This window comes from Scyliorhinus torazame, chromosome 27, assembly GCF_047496885.1.
Source record: "Scyliorhinus torazame isolate Kashiwa2021f chromosome 27, sScyTor2.1, whole genome shotgun sequence".
NCBI lineage: Eukaryota > Metazoa > Chordata > Chondrichthyes > Carcharhiniformes > Scyliorhinidae > Scyliorhinus > Scyliorhinus torazame.
The window spans coordinates 15,786,805-15,805,945 of record NC_092733.1 but is presented as its reverse complement, the minus strand read 5'-3'; the positions used below and the strand labels follow the sequence as shown (position 1 = coordinate 15,805,945).

Genomic DNA, 19,141 nt, shown 5'->3' with positions numbered 1-19,141 from the left:
AAACGTGAACACTGTCGAGAGAAACTGGGTAAGGGCAAGAGGGATTGCGGGTGGAAATGTTTTATTTCCTTTATCCTTTCATAGGATGTGGGGGTCGCTGGCAAGGCCAGCACTTGTTGCACACAGGGCAGTCAAGTGTCAACTACTTTGGTGTGGGCTGGAAGTCACATGTCGGCTAGACTAGGTAAGGACGACCAATTTCCTTCCCTAAAGGACTGCTGAACCGGATAAGCTTTTACGACAATTTTCTATTCCAGAATTATTAACCAAATTTAAATTCCACCAGCCGCCGTGGTGGGATTTGAACCCGTGTCCTCACAGCATTAGCCGGGCCTCTGGATTACTCGTCCCGGGAAATTATTGCTATGCTACCGTCTCCCCACCCTCCAGTCAAAAAGAGACTTACTGGAGCTCCGCAGGAACCATCTCGGCTGCAAGGTTCCCCACTGACAAATCTTCATCGAATGCTGTATCTGAGCACAAAACACAAACCCAACGAGGTTATATACACTGCATGTATATAACATGATTAGCTACAGACATTCCTCCCCCACATTAGTAGGCTGGAGCATCATCAGTGATGTTAAAATGCAGATTACCGTACTGCTGCAGTACACAGCTTTTGGTGATTCAAAGAGGCTGGCAGATCTTTACGGGCCTGGTGGGTAAGGTTCAGGCAGACCTACAGGTGGGATAGCCTCCCTCTGTCCTTGGCAGGCCGTAATGTCTGTTCCTATTCCAATGTTTGCTTTTTTTTTTTAAACCAAGGGTGTTTTTTGGGGGGGGGGGGGGGGGGGGGGTGGAGAGGCTGATTTTGTCCTTTGTTTGGGCGGGTCAAGATGCTAAGGCTCGTCGAACAGTCCTGCCAAGTCAGGGGGGTTGGCGCTGCCGGAGCTTGCTCCATTACTACTGGGCGGCGAACGCGGAGAAAGTATTGGGTTGGTGTAGGGATCAGGAGGCAGCGTGGGTGAGGATGGAGTCAGGCTTATGCAAGGGCATGGGGCTGCAGGCGCTGGTGACTGCCGTTCTCTCCAGGGAAGTATTCAGATAATCCGGTGGTAGCTGCGAAGTTGAAAATCTGGCGTCACTTTTGGCAGCATTTTAAATTAGGTAGGACTTTGAAGCGGGCGTCGGTTTGTGATAATCATATGTTTGAGCCGGCAAGATAGGATGCCAGGTTTCGGGGCTGGGTGGATGGCATCAGGGACTTGGAGGCGCGGTTCGCGAGCCTGGAGGAGCTGTCAGAGAAATTCGGGTTTTCGCAGGCGGAAAGCTTTAGATATCTGCAGGCGAGGGACTTTGTAAGGAAGGTTTTCCTGTCATTTCCGGTCGTGCCGCCATCCTCACGGCTGGAAAGGGTTTTGACGCTCGCGGGGATGGAAGAGGGACGTTCCTCCGGAATCTACGGGAGGATAACGATGGAGGATGCTGCGCCCCTGGAGGGGATTAAGGCCAAGTAGGTGGAGGAGTTGGGGGTGGCATTAGAGGAGGGGGGTATGGTGTGAGGTCTTGTGTAGGGTGAGCGCCACTTCCTTGTGCGCGAGACTGGGGCTGATACAGTTGAAGGTGGTACACCGGGCACACTTAACTAGGGCTAGGTTGAGTTGGTTGTTTGAGGAGGTGGAAGAGAAGTGCGAGCACAGTGGGAGGGGCCCGGCAAACCATGTTCATATGTTCTGGGCGTGACCCAATCTGGTGAGATTTTGGTGTCTCCATCTTCAACACCATGTTGGAGATTTTACACATGGATTTGGAACCCAGTCCCCTCGTGACCATATTTGGGGTGTCAGACATGCGTGCGCATGAGTATGCGTGCATGTGCTTGTACATGGGTGTGCATACATATGCATCTGTGCATGTGTGCGCATATGTGCATGGGTGCATATGCGCTTGTGTGTATGCGTCTATACGTGTGTATGGAGAAGATGCCGATAAGGCCAGTATTTATTGCCAGTGCCTGATTTTCCTAGAAGGTGGTGAGCCTCCTTCCTCAACACAATGGAGTAGCTGCTAGGCCATTTTTGAGGGTAATTAAGAGCCACCCACATTGCTGTAGGTATGGACCCAGATATGGGTGGCCCGGTAACGACAGAATCCCTCCTCTAAAAGGACACAACTGAACCAGATGGGTTCTTTTGACAATCCAGCAGTTACGTGTTCACTATTACTGCTGCTAGCTTTTTATAATTCCAGGTTAATTTAATAGAATTTAAATTCTCCAGCAGCCAGGATGGGATTTGAACTCATCTCTCATGATCACTGGTCTGGGCCTCTGGATTAGCAGTCCCGCCAACAGAACCACTCGACTACCACAGGCCCGCAGCAGCTTTACCTGCTTTGCTCAGGAACTTCTGCTGTACTTGCGCACATCTCAGCTCTTCATTGGTCTCCCGGAGGGCATCTCTCTCTCCTATTAGCCTCTGAAAAAAAAAACATTTAACTGCATGAAATCAGGAGGTGTTTTGTGGTTACAATCAAGTGTGTAATTTAACAGTTTGAAATGTGGAACACTGCATTGCATTACAGCAGGGACTTTCTACGGTGTCCTTCATTCCATGGTTGCAGCCACTCTCCGTCTATTCCACGGTACGGCAAGAAGGCAGTTCGGCTAACAAATTTCTTTGCCTTGAAAAGGCGGCTTCTAAAATTCCCTGCTCCTCTTTCAGGCAGTGCTTCTGGCTGGGTCCTCCCAAATAAAGTAGTTCCACCGACCTTTGCTCAGTCCTCTCCTGAATCGGAGGATGAAACCGAAACACTGACAACGAGAGCAGACCTTGCTGAACTGCTGTCATTCCAAACTCAAACCGGCAAATAAGCCAGTGGTGTAAAAATAAATCCTTGAAGGTCTTCCAGTGGTGGCCATGGAGCGAGCAGTCGCACCCGCTCAAGACAGATATCTTTGGGTCTTGTCCCCAGCCAAAGGGCAAAGTATTTGAGGGCAAAAGGTGCAGGAGTGCCTGTTGAAGGTGTTACACCTTCATACGTAAAGAGCAAGAGGGTAGCCAGAGAAAGGGTTGATCCATTCAAGAATATTGGAGGGAATCTATGTATGGAACCAGAGGAAATGGGGAGAGATATTAAATGAATACTTTGCCTCAGTATTTATCAAAGAGAAGGGGCCCGATTCTCCGCTCCCGCGATTAAGTGCCCACGCCGTCGAGGTTCACGACGGCGCGAAACGGCCCCGATCTCGACAGATTCAGGGCCCGAAAATGGGCTAGGATTGGGGCCGTGAGAAACCTGGGGGGGGGGGGGGGGGGGGGTGTGTGTGTGTGTGTGTGTGGAGAAAGAGATTCGCTAAAGCAGCGTAGTCAGCGCGCGCCGGGCATTGGCGCCACATAAAAGCGGCGCCGCGTCATCCGCCGCCTAACTGGCGTCACCCGCGCATGCGTGGTTGCCGTCCTCCCCGAGGCCGCCCCGCAAGAGGATGTCGGATGGATCTTGCGGGGCGCGGAGGAAAGGAGGTCCTCCTTCAGAGAGACCGGCCTGCCGATCGGTGGGCACCTATCGCGGGCCAAACCCCTTTTGAGTGCAACCCCGGTGAAAGTACCCCCCTCCCCCCCCCCCCCCCCCCCCAGCGTTCCCGCGCTGTTCCCGCCGACAGCGACCAGGTATGGATGGCGCCGGCAGGAAGCCGTCTTTTTGGGCAGGCCACTCAGCCCATCCGGGCAGGAGAATAGCGGGTGTAGCGGAGAATCGCCATTTTGGGTGTCCCGGGCGATTCTCCGGCCTGCGCCACGCAGAACTCGACGGGGCCGTTCCCGCCACTTGGGTGCATCGCGGGAGTGCGTCGGACCGGTGTCGCGGGGAAAAATGGCCGCCAGGCGATTCTCCAAACCAGCGCGGTAGCGGAGAATCGCGCCCAAGGACTTGGTGGATGAGGAGTATAGGGCAGAGTGTGTAGGTATTCTGAGTCATGCCAATATTAATAACATTTCTTTGTTCTTTGAGGTGTTGGCCGTCTTAAAAGGCATTAAAGTAGATAAGTCCCCAGGGCCTGATGGGATCTACCCCAGAATACTGAGGGAGGCAAGGGAAGAAATTGCTGGGGCCTTGACAGTAATCTTTGTATCCTCATTGGCTACAGATGAAGTTCCAGAGGACTGGAGAGTAGCCAACGTTGTTCCTTTGTTCCTTCCGAGGTTTTTGTTTGTGTTTCAGTGCCTTCCCATCGTGATCACCAAGGGCTTTTTCAAGAGAGTAGGTGGGAGTATTATGGGGTTAGTGTGGGCGAATAAGACCCCAAGGGTAAGGAGAGGGTTCCTGGAATGCAGTAGGGACCGAGGAGGGCTGGCGCTGCCAAACCTAGGGAGCTACTACCGGGCAGCAAATGTGGCGATGATCCGCAAGTGGGTTATGGAGGGAGAGGGGGCGGCATGGAAGAGGATGGAGATGGCGTCCTGTAAGGGAACGGGCTTGGGGGCGTTGGTGACGGCACCGCTGCCGCTCTCGCCAAAGTATACCACGAGCCTGGTGGTGGCGGCAACGTTAAGGATCTGGGGCCAGTGGAGACGGCACAGGGGTGCAGAGAGCGTTTGAGGGGATGGATGAGCGGGAGATAACATGGAGGGTGGGGGAAACTGGCACGTGCGGGCGAGAGCCAGTGTATAAATCTATGTAAGTATACCATTTTGCCATGTATATATCTTGCTCAGTGCGATTTTGTGTTATTTTGTTACCGGGGTAGGGGGGGGGGGGGGGGGGGGGCGTTATTGTTTGTAAGGGGGAAAAATTTTGCTAAAAAACTTCAATAAATATATATTTTTTAAAAAAATGTTGTTCCTTTGTTTAAGAAGGGCAGCCGGGATAATCCAGGAAATTATAGGCCGGTGAGCCTTACGTCAGTGGTAGGGAAATTACTGGAAAACTCTTAGAGTTAGGATTTACTCACAATTGGAAACATATGGACTTATTAGTGATGGACAGAATGGTTTTGTGAAGGGGAGGTTGTGCCTCACTAATTTGATCGAGGACGTGACAAAAAAGATAGATGAATGAAAATCGCTTGTCACAAGTAGGCTACAAATGAAGTTACTGCGAAAAGCCCCTAGTCGCCACATTCTGCCGCCTGTTCGGGGAGGCTGTTACGGGAAAGGCAGTAGATGTTGTATACATGGACTTCAGTAGAGCCTTTGACAAGGTACCTCATGGTAGACTGGTACAAAAGGTGAAGTCACATGAAATCAGAGGAGAGCTGGCAAGTTGGATACAGAACTGGCTTGGGAACAGAAGACAGAGGGTAGCAGTCGAAGGGTGCTTTTCTGAATGGAAGGCTGTGACTAGCGGCATTCCACAGACATCAGTTATGGGGCCTTTGTTGTTCGTGGTGTATATAAATGATTTGGAAGAAAATGTAGCTGGTCTGATTAGTAAGTTCGCAGCCGACACAAAAATTGGTGGAGTTGCGGATAGTGAAGAGGATTGTTAGAGGATGCAGCAGGATATAAACTGGTTGGAGTCTTGGGCAGAGAAATGGCAGATGGAGTTTAATCTGGACAAGTGTGAGGTAATGCACTTTTGAAAGGTCCAATGCATGGCGGAATGACACAATAAATGGTAGAACTCTTGCGAGTACTGACAGGCAAAGAGATCTGGGTGTGCATGTCCACTGATCACTTAAAGTGGCAACGCATGTGGATAAGGTGGTCAAGAAGGCATACGGCATGCTGGCCTTCATCGGTCAGGGCATCAAATAGAAAAATTGACAAGTCATGTTGCAGCTGTACAGGACCTTCGTTAGGCCTCAGTTGGAATATGGTGTGCAATTCTGGTCGCCACACTACCAGAAGGATGTGAATGCCTTGGAGAGGGTACAGAAGTGGTTTACTAGGATGTTGCCTGGTATGGAGGGCATTAGCTATGAGGAGGGGTTAGATAAACTCGGTCTGTTCTCACTGGAACGACGGAGGTTGAGAGGTGACCTGATAAAGATTGTGAGTGGCATGGACAGAGTAGATAGTCAGATGTTCTTTCCTAGGGTAGGAGAGTCAAGTACATGGGGACATAGGTTTAAAGTGCGCGAGGAAAAGTTTAGAACTGATGTGTGAGGCAAGTTTTTTTTTTTTTTTTTTTTTTTTTTACACAGAGGGTGGTAAATATATGGAAGGCGCTGCCTGGGGAGGGGATGGGAGCAGGTACGATAGTGACATTTAAGGGGCATTCCCACATAGGGTGGGAATAAAGAACAAAGAATAAAGAAAAGTACAGCACAGGAACAGGCCCGTCGGCCCTCTAACCTGTGCCGACCATGCTGCCCATCTAAACTAAAATCTTCTACACTTCCGGGGTCGATATCCCTCTATTCCCATCCTATTCATGTATTTGTCAAGATGCCGCTTAAATGTCTCTATCGTCCCTGCTTCCACCACCTCCTCCGGCAGCGAGTTCCAGGCACCCACTACCCTCGGTGTAAAAAAAACTTGCCTCGTACATCTCCTCTAAACCTTGCCCCTCGCACCTTAAACCGATGCCCTCTAGTAATTGACCCCTCTACCCTGGGAAAAAGTCTCTGACTATCCACTCTGTCCACAATGGAAGGATACGGACTCTTGAGTGCATACGGTTTTAGTTTAGGCAGGTACCATGGTCGGTGCAGGCTTGGAGGGCCGAATGGCCTGTTTCTGTGCTGTATTGTTCTTTGTTCGTGGTGTGGCTGATGCATGGATTACAGAAGGAGTGGTGCAAGGAAGAAAGTGGTCGATGGAGCAGTTGGTGGAGTTCCTGAACGATAGGTTTCGGCAGCAGAGGAAAGAGGCCCTGGAATTGCTGAGATCCGGGATCAAGCAAGAGGAGCAGAGGCTAGAGTCCCAGGGCCTGCCGATCCAGAAAGTGGAGGAGGCGGTGGGGGAGCACGAGGAGCAGTTGGCCTCGTTGGTGGCTGAGGTGGGAGAGCCAGAGAAATCTGAGGAAGTAGGTGGAGGATTTGGAGAATCGCTCCAGAAGGCATAACCTAAGTATTGTTGGGATGCCTGAAGGCACTGAAGTAGGCGGAGGCTGCGGTGTATGTGGCAAGGATGTTGGAGAAATTGATTGGGGGGGGGGCGCCTTCGATCGGCCTCTGGAGGTCGACCGAGCGCACAGGGCAAGGAGGAGGAGGCTGCAAGCAGGCAGGCTGTGTACCAGGACCTGGGTGCAGTGCTGACGAAGAGGAGGACCGGGTTTAACCAGATTAAGGCTGCAATCTTTAAAAAGGGAGTGAAGTTTGAGGTATTGTACCTGGCCCGCCTGTGGGTGACTTTACAGAAGCGAGAGCTTTATTTTGATACGCCAGACGATGTGGGGGCTGGCTCAAAAAGGAATACGGCTGATTGGCAGGGGAAGGCGCCCCGACCAGCACCCACAGTAGAGGCTGGATGTGGGGTTGCTGGCGCATGAGGTGTGCGAGATGGCAAGAACAACCATTCGGGGCTACGTGGGTTTGGGGGAGGTGTGCTGGTGTTGCCGAATATGATGAATTACTACTGGGCAGCGAATATTGCTCTGGTTAGGTAATGGGCTGTGGAGGAGTTGTCAGTGTGGGAACGATGGAGGCGGCATCATGTAGGGCTGTGTGTTTAAGGGCTTTGTTGTTGGCGCCTTTACCATTCCCGCTGGCCAGGTACTCCGGAAGCCCAGTGGTGGTGTTGGTCCAAAGGGTGTGGGGACAGTGGCTGCAGCATCGGGGGCTGGAGGGTGCCTCAGTGTGGGCGCCGATTTATATTAATCATAGGTTTGCACTGGGTTTCTGGGATGGCGGCAGGGAGGGATCGAGCGCTTTGGCGATCTGATTATGGGGGACAAATTTGCGAAGTTGGAGAACTTGGAGGAAGGGTACGAGTTGCCCAGGGAGAATGGCTTTAGGTACCTGCATGTTCGGGACTTTTAGAAGGAGAGAAGTGCCGTACTTTCCTGGGCTGCCACTGCTGGGCAGACAAGGTGCTGTCGAGGGACGAGATCGGGGAGGGGGAAAGTGTCTGATGTCTATAGAGTTGATGGAGTGGGAGGGAGCCCTGGTGGCGGATAGTGGGAGGTGGGGGCCGAGAGGTGGGCAGAGGCCTAATGGAGGGTGAACGCGTCCTCGTCAAACGCGAGGTTAAACCTCATCCAGTTCAAGCTGGTACATAGGACTCATATGACGGTGGTGAGGATGAGTAGGTCCTTTGAGGGGGTAGAGGATACATGTTGGTGGTGCACCGGGGGGGGGGGATCACGTCCAAGATTGAGAGGGTTCTGGCAGGGGTTCTCGGTCGTGATGTTCGAGCTGCTGGCTGTGAAGGTGATCCTGAGTCCAGAGGTGCCGACATGCGTGGTGTTGGAACACCCGGGAGTCCAGGGGGTGAGAGAGGCCTTTGCCCCCCCTGATAGCCCGAAGGTGGATTTTGCTCGGGTGGCAGAACTCAGAGCCACTGAAAACGGAGGTGTGGGTGAGCGACCTGGCGGACGTCCTGAGGCTGGAGAAGTTTGCCTTGAGGGGTCGGGTTCTCCCCCGGAAGTTCTTTATTGATTTCTTTCAGGAGGTTTGATGTGAGCGAGGGGTTGACGTCAGGGAAGCCGGGGTGCAAGGGGGGGGGGGGGGGGGGGGGGTGTTGTTTATTGAATTGTTTGGTACATAATATATTCTAATCTTTATTGTATAATATATTATAATCACAAGTAGGCTTACATTAACACTGCAATGAAGTTACTGTGAAAATCCCCGAGTCGCCACACTCCGGCGCCTGTTTGGGTACACAGAGGGAGAATTCAGAATGTCCAATTCACCTAACAAGCACATCTTTCGGGAGGAAACCGGAGCACCCGGAGGAAACCCACGCAGACACAGGGAGAACGTACAGACTCCGCACAGACAGTGACCCAAGCCGCGAATCGAACATGGGACCCTGATGCTGTGAAGCAATGGTGATAACCACTGTGCTACCGTGCTGCCCCTCTCATTCTGTCTGTATATATGAAAAGGCCTGGAATAAAAATATTTAAAAATAATAAATCCTGGAACATTAAAAGAGCAGGAAAACAGGCTCATTTCCAGTTTGCCCTGTGCCAGTGTTGTACCCATCTGATCATGGGGAAAGTAACCATATTAGTCATTGCTGGATGCATTAAAGATTATCGCATCAATGTATTATATGATCAGCTCAAAGTCCTTCAAATCCTATGTACTGTGAACTCCCTGCCCCATTTCCACAGAAACACTTCTTCTCAAGATCATTTTACAAAAGCATAAATGCTGCAGTAGTTGGAACATGCTGGAAATGCGCAGCAGGTCAGGCAGCATCTGTTGAGGAAGAAAAAGAGTTAAAGTTTCAGGTCAAAATCATCCTGAAACATTAACTGTATCCCTTCCCTCCACCATACTGCCTGACCTGCTGTGCATCACGAGCTAGCACAGACATGATAGGCCAAATGGCCTCCTGCGATGGTGTCGCCACTCTGTTAAAATCTATTTTTCGAGATACTGATCTGATCGCTCGAAACGAGAGTCTTCCGCTTTCTCGCGCTGACCGACGCGCCGTGCGTATCTGCGTTTATTTCAGTGTCCTGCGCTTACCTCTTTCTCTTTCAGCAGTGCTTCATGGTTCTCCTGTAGGTGCTTGTACTCAAACTGCCACTTCTCGGTTTTCATTGACTCTTCGGTCTGCTTGTTGTGAAGCTCATGAACCTTTATGTTTAGAAGCAAAGAGGGGGGAGGAAATGGAAAAAAGGTCAAAGGATTTACCCCAGATTGAAAGGAAAAGTAGCCTCCAAAAAGAGTTCAATCGATCCTTTCGTGAAATTAATTCGGATAAGTCAAAACCAGTCCAGAGGGCCCGGGTTTAATGAGATAACAGCAGTTTCACATTACCTGCCTCTTGTATGCCTCCAGCTGGCTGCGTACGGAGTTTGCTTTCTTCAACTCCTCCTCCAGGTCAAAGGTCTTTTGCATGTACACAGTGTTCCTCTCCTCCAGGAGCCTGACTTGTCTACGCAAGTCCCCCAAGTCCTCAAGCTTCCTCTTGTAAGCCTCCACGGTCGCCTCCAGCTTACTGACTTTGTCCGAAGAGTGCCTATCAACAGCATCAGCAAAACCTTCATTAGTCCGGACTCCTTTAGTGCTTAAAAGAAAACACCTGCTGCTACAACAACTTGTGCACTTGCAGAGTACCAGCTCCTTATATTGACTAGGGAGAAAGCCTGTGCTCATGCAGCAGTTCCATAATGGCATACATATTCGTGTGCCATTAATGATCTTCATTAACCTTCCAACCGCTTCATGCTGTCTTTACCATGCTCCATAATATCAGGCTTTGATACTGGGAGGTCAGGCGGTTCTAAATAGGTGAAATAGGTCTCGAGAGCTAGGCTGTCATCCATCACCTCGCCAAGTTGGAAACGCAGGAGGAGGTTGACTGCACATTGTTTTGTTCCCCATAGAAATGGCACTTGGGGAGTGCAAGAGGGAGAAAATAAACCAGAAGGGGTTCAAAACTGATAAATTGGTGGGCATGAAGGGGGAAAAAGCTAATTTCATAATGCCTAGTGTGCCACTTGAAACTTCTCGATGTCATAAGAGGTTGTACAGATTACCTGTTAACTAAACTGTGAAACTTTCCATTCTGAGTTTTGAGTACTTAACAGTGACAGTGTGTGCGTAAGTGTTTTCTAAAAACCCATCACCACTGGGACAGTTGACCTACCCCAAGCACTGAAGGTAACAAAGAAAGAGCAATCTATGCTGAAGAATTGCGATGACCAACTGAGCTATAAGGAGACGATGGCATTAGACTAATAAAGATGAAGAAGGACTTCCGGTAGCGGCCATGACCTGCTAGGTCACACGAATGGCAGCTCCCGCCGGGATCGGTGTTTCGGGCCGCTAAAAGGAGCGGCGGCGGCAATTAACAGGAGGGACCGACGTGGGAACAGACGTGGGAGAGCCCCCCCCAGCTAGTACATGGAGAGAGGACCGGGAGCGGAGCTGGCAGACGCGCGAACCCGGGGAAGAAGGTCGAGAAGGTCCGGGAGGACAAAATGGCGGCCGGAGAAGATCGGGAGGTGTGGGCCCAGTGGGCCAGAGAACAGCAGGAGCTCCTTAAAAACTTCTTCATGGAGCTGAAAACGGAGATGCTGGCCTCCATGGAGAGAATTGTGGTGACCCAGAAGGCGCAGGAGAAGGAGATCAAAGAGGTGAGGAGGAAGGTAGTGGAGAACGAGGACGAGATCCTGGGCCTGGCGGTGAAAGTGGAGGCGCACCATAAGAGATGGCAGGAGAGGCTGGATGACCTTGAGTGCAGATCTCGGAGCCACAATCTGCGGATCCTGGGCCTTCCTGAAGGAGCGGAGGGGGCGGACGCGAGCACATACGTGGCCACAATGTTGGGGACGCTGATGGGTGCGGGGGGCCTTCCCGCGGCCCTTGGAGCTGGATGGGGTGCACAGGGTTCTCGCCAGAAAGCCGAGGGTAAACGAGCCACCGAGGGCGATGGTGATACGGTTTCAGCGCTTGGCAGACCGGGAGCGAGTCCTGCGGTGGGCGAAGAAAGAGTGGAGCAGTAAGTGTGAGAATGGCAAGATCCAAATTTACCAGGACCTGGGAGCTGAGCTGGCGAGGAGGCGTGCAGGTTTTAACCGGGTGAAGGCGGTCCTCCACAGTAAAGGGGTGAAGTTTGGGCTCCCGCACCTGGCGAGACTGTGGGTAACATACCAGGACAGGCACCACTATTTTAATACCCCAGATGAGGCGTGGTCGTTCATCAGGCAGGAGGCGCTGGACCTGAACTAAGGGACTGTTGTATGGGGGTGAAATGTGCGGGTAGGGAGGGACCGAGGGGAAGACGGCGGGTAAAGCATAAGTTTATGGGCATGTCTGCCCGAGGTTGGTTGGGGGTTTTGTGGTTTGTTTTGCTTGTTTTCCAGGTGTTCGGTGCTAGGGGGTGGGAACCGTCCGGGATGGGCTGTCCGGCGCACGGGGAGGTCCCAGATGGCGCTTGCCCCTCTACCCTGCGGGGGAGGGGGCCCGAAGGAGGCAACAAGTTAAGGGTGGATATACAGAGGCGGGAGTGGCCGGGGTCAGCATGGGTGAGCTGACTCACGGAAGCACAACAGGGGGGGGGGAAAGGTGTGCGGCTTTGCTGACTGAAGGGGAACCAGGTGAGGGGGATGGATGGAGAGTCGGGCAGGGGGGCCGCCGGGGGGAGAGCTGGAGGAGGGAGGCGGTGGCACGCGGTTGGCCAAAAAAAGGGAGATGGCTAGTCGGCGGGATGGGGGAGTGGTTACCCCCCCCGACCAGGCTGATCACGTGGAACGGGAGGGGCCTGAATGGGCCGGTCAAGAGGTCCCACATGCTCTCGCATTTGAAGGGGTTGAAGGCGGACGTGGCCATGTTGCAAGAGATGCACTTAAAGCTCATGGACCAGATGAGGCTGAGGAAAGGATGGGTGGAACAGGTGTTTCATTTGGGGTTAGACTCAAAGACCAGAGGAGTGGCTATTTTTGGTCAGTAAACGAGTGGCGTTTGAGGCAGGGAGCATCGTGGCTGATAAGGGGGGGAAGGTATATAATGGTGAGTGGCAAGCTGCAGGGGGCCCAGGTGGTGTTAGTGAATGTATATGCCCGAACTGGGACGATGCGGACTTTATGAGGCACGTGTTGGGTAGGATCCTGGACTTGGAGATAAGTCACCTGATAATGGGAGGGGACATTAATACGGTCTTGGATCCGAGCTTGGATCGTTCCAAGTCCAGAACGGGAAAGAGGCCGGCGGCGGCCAGGGCCTTGTGGGAGTTCATGGGCCAGATTTGGGGAGGGGGGGGGGGTAGTCCCCTGGAGGTTTATGCGGCCAAGGACAAAGGGGTTTTCCTTTTTCTCCCATGTCCATAAAGTCTATTCACGAATAGACTTCTTTGTGTTGAGTAGGGAGTTAATCCAGAGGGTGGAGGGGGTGGAATACTCGGCCATTGGGGTCTCGGACCATGCCCCGCACTGGGTGGACCTGCGACTGGGGGCGGAACCGGGTCAGCGCCCTCTCTGGCGACTGGATGTGGGGCTGCTGGCGGATGAAGAGGTGTGCGGGCGAATAAGGAGGTGCATTGAGAATTATGTGGGAGCGAATGACACAGGAGAGGTGACGGTGGCAGTGGTTTGGGAGGCTCTGAAGGCGGTCATTAGGGGAGAGTTAATCTCCATTAGGTCCCAGAGAGAGAGGAGAGGGCGGAGAGGGAGAGACTGGTGGGGGAGATACTCAGGGTAGATAGGAGGTACGCGGAGGCCCCGGGAGGGGGGGGGGGGGGGGGGGGGGGGCCTGTTGAACGAGCGCCGGAAATTACAGGCCGAGTTTGACTTGCTGTCCACGGGGAAGGCGGAGGCGCGGCTGAGGAAAGCGAAGGGGGAAGTTCATGAGTATGGGGAGAAGGAGAGTAGGATGCTGGCGCACCAGCTGCGCAGGAGGGAGGCGGCCAGAGAGATTGGGGGAGTGCGGGATAGGGAAGGCAACATGGTGCTGAGCCCAGAGAGGGTCAATGAAGTCTTCAGGGAGTTCTACGGAAGGTTATAAGAGTCGGAACCCCCCCGGGGAGGGGGAAGGGATGAGGCGGTTCATGGACCGGTTGAGGTTCCCAAGGGTGGAAGCGGAGCGGGTGCAGGGACTGAGGGCCCCGATTGGGTTGGAGGAGGTAGTCAGGGGGCTGGCAGGCATGCAGACGGGCAAGGCCCCGGGCCCGGACGGCTTCCCCGCAGAAGTTTATAAGAAGTCTCGGAGCTGTTGAGCCCGCTCCTGATGAGAACCTTCAATGAGGCAAAGGAGAAAGGGATCCTCCTTCCGACAATGTCGCAGGCATTGATCTCGCTTATCCTGAAGAAGGAGAAGGATCCGCTTCAGTGTGGGTCCTACAAGCCAATATCGCTCCTGAACGTGGATGCCAAGCTGTTGGCAAAAATTCTGGCCACCAGAATAGAGGAGTGTGTCTCGGGAGTGATTGGGGATGACCAGATGGGGTTTGTTAAGGGCAGGCAGCTGAACGCGAATGTGAGGAGGCTCCTGAATATTATCATGATGCCCCTGGAGGAGGGGGGTGGCGTGGGGGCAGTTGGAGGCGGCGTCGTGTAGAGGCACCAGTCTAGGGGCACTTATTACAGCTCCGCTGCCGTTCTCGACGGCGCGATACACCACTAGTCCGGTGGTGACGGCGGCACTGAGGATCTGGGGGCAGTGGAGGAGACACAGGGGAGAGGAGAGGGCCTCGGTGTGGACCCCGATACGGAATAACCACAGATTTGCTCCGGGTAGGTTGGATGGGGGATACCAAGGCTGGTACAGGGCAGGTAGTAGGAGGATGGGGGACCTGTTTATAGACGGGACTTTCCCTAGCATGCAGGCGCTGGAGGAGAAGTTTGGCCTGCCCCCGGGGAATGCATTCAGGTACCTCCAGGTTTGGGACTTCCTTAGAAAACAGGTGGGGACATTTCCGCTGCTGCCCCCACGTAGGATCCAGGACAGGGTGGTGTCTGGCATCTGGGTAGGGGAGGGGAAGGTGTCGGACATATATCAGGAGCTGCAGGAGGTGGAGGGAGCCTCAGTGGAGGAATTGAAGGGCACGTGGGAGGAGGAGCTGGGTGAAGAGCTGGATGAGGGCCTGTGGGCCGACACCTGGGCAGGGTGAACTCCTCATGTGCCAGGCTCAGTTTAATTCAGTTTAAGGTGGTGCATCGGGCGCATATAATGGTGGCAAGAATGAGTACGTTTTTTGGGGTGGAGGACAGGTGCCCGAGATGTGCAAGGAGTCCGGCGAACCATGCCCATATGTTTTAGGCATGCCCGGCGCTTAAAGAATTCTGGCAGGGATTTGCAAGGGTGATGTCCAGGATTTTGGACACTCGGGCGAAGGTGAGCCCAGCGGTAGCGATATTTGGGGTGTCGGAGGATCCGGGAGTGCAGGAATCGAAAGAGGCCGAGGTATTGGCCTTCGCCTCCCTGGTAGCCCGGAGACGGATCTTGCTAATGTGGAGGGACTCAAAACCCCCGAGTGTGGAGACCTGGGTTAGCGATATGGTGGGGTTCCTCAGCCTGGAGCGAATAAAGTTTGCCTTGAGAGGGTCCTTGATGGGGTTCTCTCAGCAGTGGCAACCTTTCCTTGACTTTCTAGGGGAGCAGCAAGTGTCAGCAGCAGCAGCATCCTGGGGGGGGGGGTTCTGTTGATACAATGTGAGTTGGGCATGGGCATGGAGACAGAACCCACCTTGTTCTGCTTAAAAAAAAAAAAATTCTGTTGTGTAAGTAGTTTCACTGTAAGCTTTGGGATATGTTTATTGTTTATTACTATCTGTATTTCTATTTTTGTTATGTAAAACGTTCATTGGAAAAACTTTAATAAAACATTTATTTTTAAAAAAGATGAACAAGAACGGTGACTGCTGACGAACAGGATTGTCAACAGCAATCCGAGATGCTACCATTCAGGCATCATCTGCGAACTAGTGGAGGTGAATGGATGGGCCCTCAGCTGGGCGTTTCTTTAATTACTTAAGCCAAAACATCAACACACTTAAATCAAGTCGTTAGTGCAAGATTTTGCTAACATGCAACTTAAGTTCGCAAGTTAGTGACCAGAGGCTTACCTCAAAATGTCCATTTCGTCTTTGAGAGACTGGGACTCCTCAGCCAGGCTAGTGAGCTCATCATTTCGGTGCTGCAAATCGTACACCTCCTTTTCCATCACCTCACAGCGGATACGGAAATCGTCCTTGATTCCTTCCAACCTGCGAAGGAAGAATCAATGAAATGAAAATCGCTTATTGTCACAAGTCGGCTTCAAATGAAGTTACTGTGAAAAGCCCCTAGTCGCCACATTCCGGCGCCTGTTCGGGGAGGCTGGTACGGAAATTGAACTGTGCTGGTGGCCTGCTTTCAAAGCCAGCGATTTAGCCCTGTGCTAAACCAGTCCCTAGGTGAAGCATTAGGCTCGAATGTTGGCTGTCTCTTTGAACGCAGAATTTCCCATAAAACAAGCAGGTGGCACACTGACCCGCTGGCCTGACAGTGGCCATTGGATTTGCATGTAAGCGCATGCAAAGTCGGGTATTTTGCCATTCTGCCTGACCATCGTGGGTTGGCAGGAGACACAAATCAATAGAGCTTGCAACATGGCACAGATGCACTTGCTAGAAGCAACGAACATTCATGTGCAGGGACCCATTCTCTGCAAAAGGAACATGCACCTTTCTGAAATTACTCAGGAGCTTGGGGGGGCCTACAGTACCTCGCTGTTTTCTCCAGCAGATGAATGCAGAAATTGTTATATATTTTATATCCTGTTGCAGTAATATCATTAAAAACCCCGATTTAAAATACATACATGCAGTGTGTCTAATAAAGCTGTAATTAAGTCGTGGAAGGGGAGATAATCATTCATTCCGACCACTTACTTGGTTACAGATAAAGGGCTAATGTACATTTGTTTATATTTTGGATGGCTTCCTGGAATGTAGATAATTCATGAGGCATTTCATTTAGTCCTAGCTATGCAGGTCATGGAACTTAGTGGGATACAGATGATGCAATTAATGAGAGGAGCCAGGTCTGTCTGTAGTTTTGCTGTCTGTTATATGATTTTAAGTTGATCAGCAGTTTTGCCAACTGCTGTTATGTTGAGCAGAAGTGGACTGGATCGGCTCTTGAAAGGGCCTCTCCACACAGCTAAGCAAGTAACTGGTTTTGTTAACTTTATTTATAAGTGGCATTTGAACTATATTGAGTTGCTGAATTGGAATTAGTGGCAGGTGTAGATCGTAAGTTCAGGTTTTTCAATGTGTTTAAGAACTGTTTATGACTGATAATTGTAAAGCCATTTCTGTGATGTTAATGTGATTAATTCTGTGTTTAAATTGAAATTTATTTGGACATAAAAGATACCTATTGGTCAGAGTAAAGTATCCTTTCCTCACAGTGCAAAAGGAGGCCGTTCGGCCCATCGAGTCTGCACCGACCCACTTAAGCCCTCACTTCCACCCTATCCCCGTAACCCAATAACCCTTCCTAACCTTTTTGGTCACCAAGGGCAATTTATTATGACCAATCCACCTAACCTGCACGTCTTTGGACTGTGGGAGGAAACCGGAGCACCCGGAAAGAAACCCACGCAGACACGGGGAGAACGTGCAGACTCTGAACAGACAGTGACCCAGTGGGGCATCAAACCTGGGGCCCTGGTGCTGTGAAGCCACAGTGCTATCCACTTGTGCTACCGTGCTGCCCACAGTTTTATAAATAGAAATATTGTTTGGGTTCTCATCTGTTATCTCAACAAAAGTTGGGGTCTGGTCCGGTATCCCAACACAGCAAATCAAGTCGATTTGCTAAGCAATGAGCGCCATTTTCGACTGTAGTATAAATTGTGATTATTTGAAATTTTGACCTTCTTGTCCTGGTAAGTACAAAGTGAAAAACTTCAGCAACATGTATCTTTTTTCTGCAATATTTAAATAACGGTTTGTTGCTGTATTTGAAATGCAATTTATCCAAGTGTGTTCAAAGGCCGGATTTGTTGTGTGTTCTTTTTTTAAAACCGCTTTTGATAATTTAGAAATATAGGAAAGCTACCTGAAGTTCTCCTCCTGTAACTGCTCCAGTTGGCTCTGCACCAAGAGGAGTTTCTTGTTGGTGACAGTGGTTGTTTCCTCAAAGGAGTCGGAGCATTTAATCTTTTCACGCAGCACTTTATTCTCAGCTACCAGACTGCTCTTTTCATCATTGAGAGTTGCAACCTGTTGGGATAAAGGTGCAGGAGTCAAGGCCTTGGATAGGGCGAAGAACGTTTGGAAAATCCTCACTACTCGGAGGGGATTAGCTGGCGAGTTCATCTCCGGTGGTCTAAACCCTTTTGTTACAACCCATTGCATAGTGGTCATCTCTTTCACGAGGAATGAAAATACTTTCTTCCCACTAAGTTTTTTTCCAGAATGAAGTGAACATGAGGCTCTAAAGATGTGCTGGCCTTATGGATGAAGTGAATGCATTAATCCAACATCATTTGCAAGAACTGTGCTTCTCCTAAACTGGAGCTACACCTGCAGTGGGAGTTCACCATCCAGAGATAGCATTGTAATAAAGATTGAAACTGGTTTTGCATCATAGTATTTACATTTTCTTTCCTGCCCGGAGGCTCGTCTTCAGGCAGAATAGCCCAACAGAGCGGTCAGATGTCGCCACAGACATTCACAATGTAATTGCAACAGCAGCAGACTACCTCCCTTTCCTTCACTCACTTCCCTCTATCCCAAGGTCTCACCTGGCATGTATGGTGAGGCCCAAGTTGAAATATCAGTGGTCCAATGCTCTAAATAAACAGAACCACAAGCAAAAGCATACACAGCACATAACAGGGAACAGAAACATCAGGATAGTGCTGTGTTGGTGTTTTATGGTTTATAAATATTAACAAAAGTGCATGCACTTAAGAAGCAGCAATTAAGTCAAGTAATCGTGCACAGCTACTTTAATACAAATTATAGCTCCAGTCAACTCGGACTCCTTGTCGATCACTTGGTTCCTTTTCAGCCGAGATAGGCAGTGTACTGCCCTGCAGGATTTGCCTGGGTCTCTGGATTACTAGTCCGGTGACATTACCACTACACCCCCGTCTCCCCAAAAGGTTGAACAAAGCCAGCTCAATGTCATGTCTCTGTTGCATTAACACCATTTCTATTAGAGAGGCAGTTAAGGTGGTGCGATTACCTCAGTAGCGCTGAGCCCGAAGGGAGAGAGGTGGGAAGAGAGAAAAGAAACCGAGGTACGTGGTCCTGAAGTGAATCAAGCACAAAAGTGTTTGTGTGAACAGATCAGACCCACCCATGATACCCTCCAGAGTATAAAACGGCATTGCAACCAGTTGGATCCAGATTATAACATATCCTGCAGATAACTTACATCATCGCAAAGAGAAAATTTAAGCCATTATTACAAAAGCCATGCTCGAGGTAGCATTTAGGTTACACTGTTAATAGGAGATGTGCTCATGCAGAACTTTGACTCCCAAGTCGGTTAATATACTTGTACAGCAGTGTACAGTGCCATTGTTAAAATTATATATTTAAAAAAAAAAAAAAGTAGTCTACTGTTTTTAAAACCTTACCTTAACCTGGCTCCCTTAGTGAGATTTTTTTTGGCCATTTATTCTTTTGCCCTTATGAAGCA

General features: G+C 50.9%; 1 protein-coding gene across 4 annotated transcripts in view; it reads right to left on the bottom strand.

Annotated features, from left to right (window-relative positions):
* hook2 (hook microtubule-tethering protein 2) overlaps window positions 1-19,141 on the bottom strand; it is a 75,360-nt gene that overhangs the window by 19,235 nt on the left and 36,984 nt on the right. For all 4 annotated transcript variants that reach the window (XM_072490997.1, XM_072490996.1, XM_072490999.1 and 1 more), the window contains 6 exons: window positions 17,549-17,712; window positions 15,568-15,708; window positions 9,821-10,022; window positions 9,527-9,637; window positions 2,333-2,420; window positions 407-473 (listed from right to left, as the gene is read on the bottom strand). In XM_072490997.1, coding sequence (XP_072347098.1) covers window positions 407-473; window positions 2,333-2,420; window positions 9,527-9,637; window positions 9,821-10,022; window positions 15,568-15,708; window positions 17,549-17,712 — 773 coding nt within the window. The remainder of the gene's footprint in view (window positions 1-406; window positions 474-2,332; window positions 2,421-9,526; window positions 9,638-9,820; window positions 10,023-15,567; window positions 15,709-17,548; window positions 17,713-19,141) is intronic.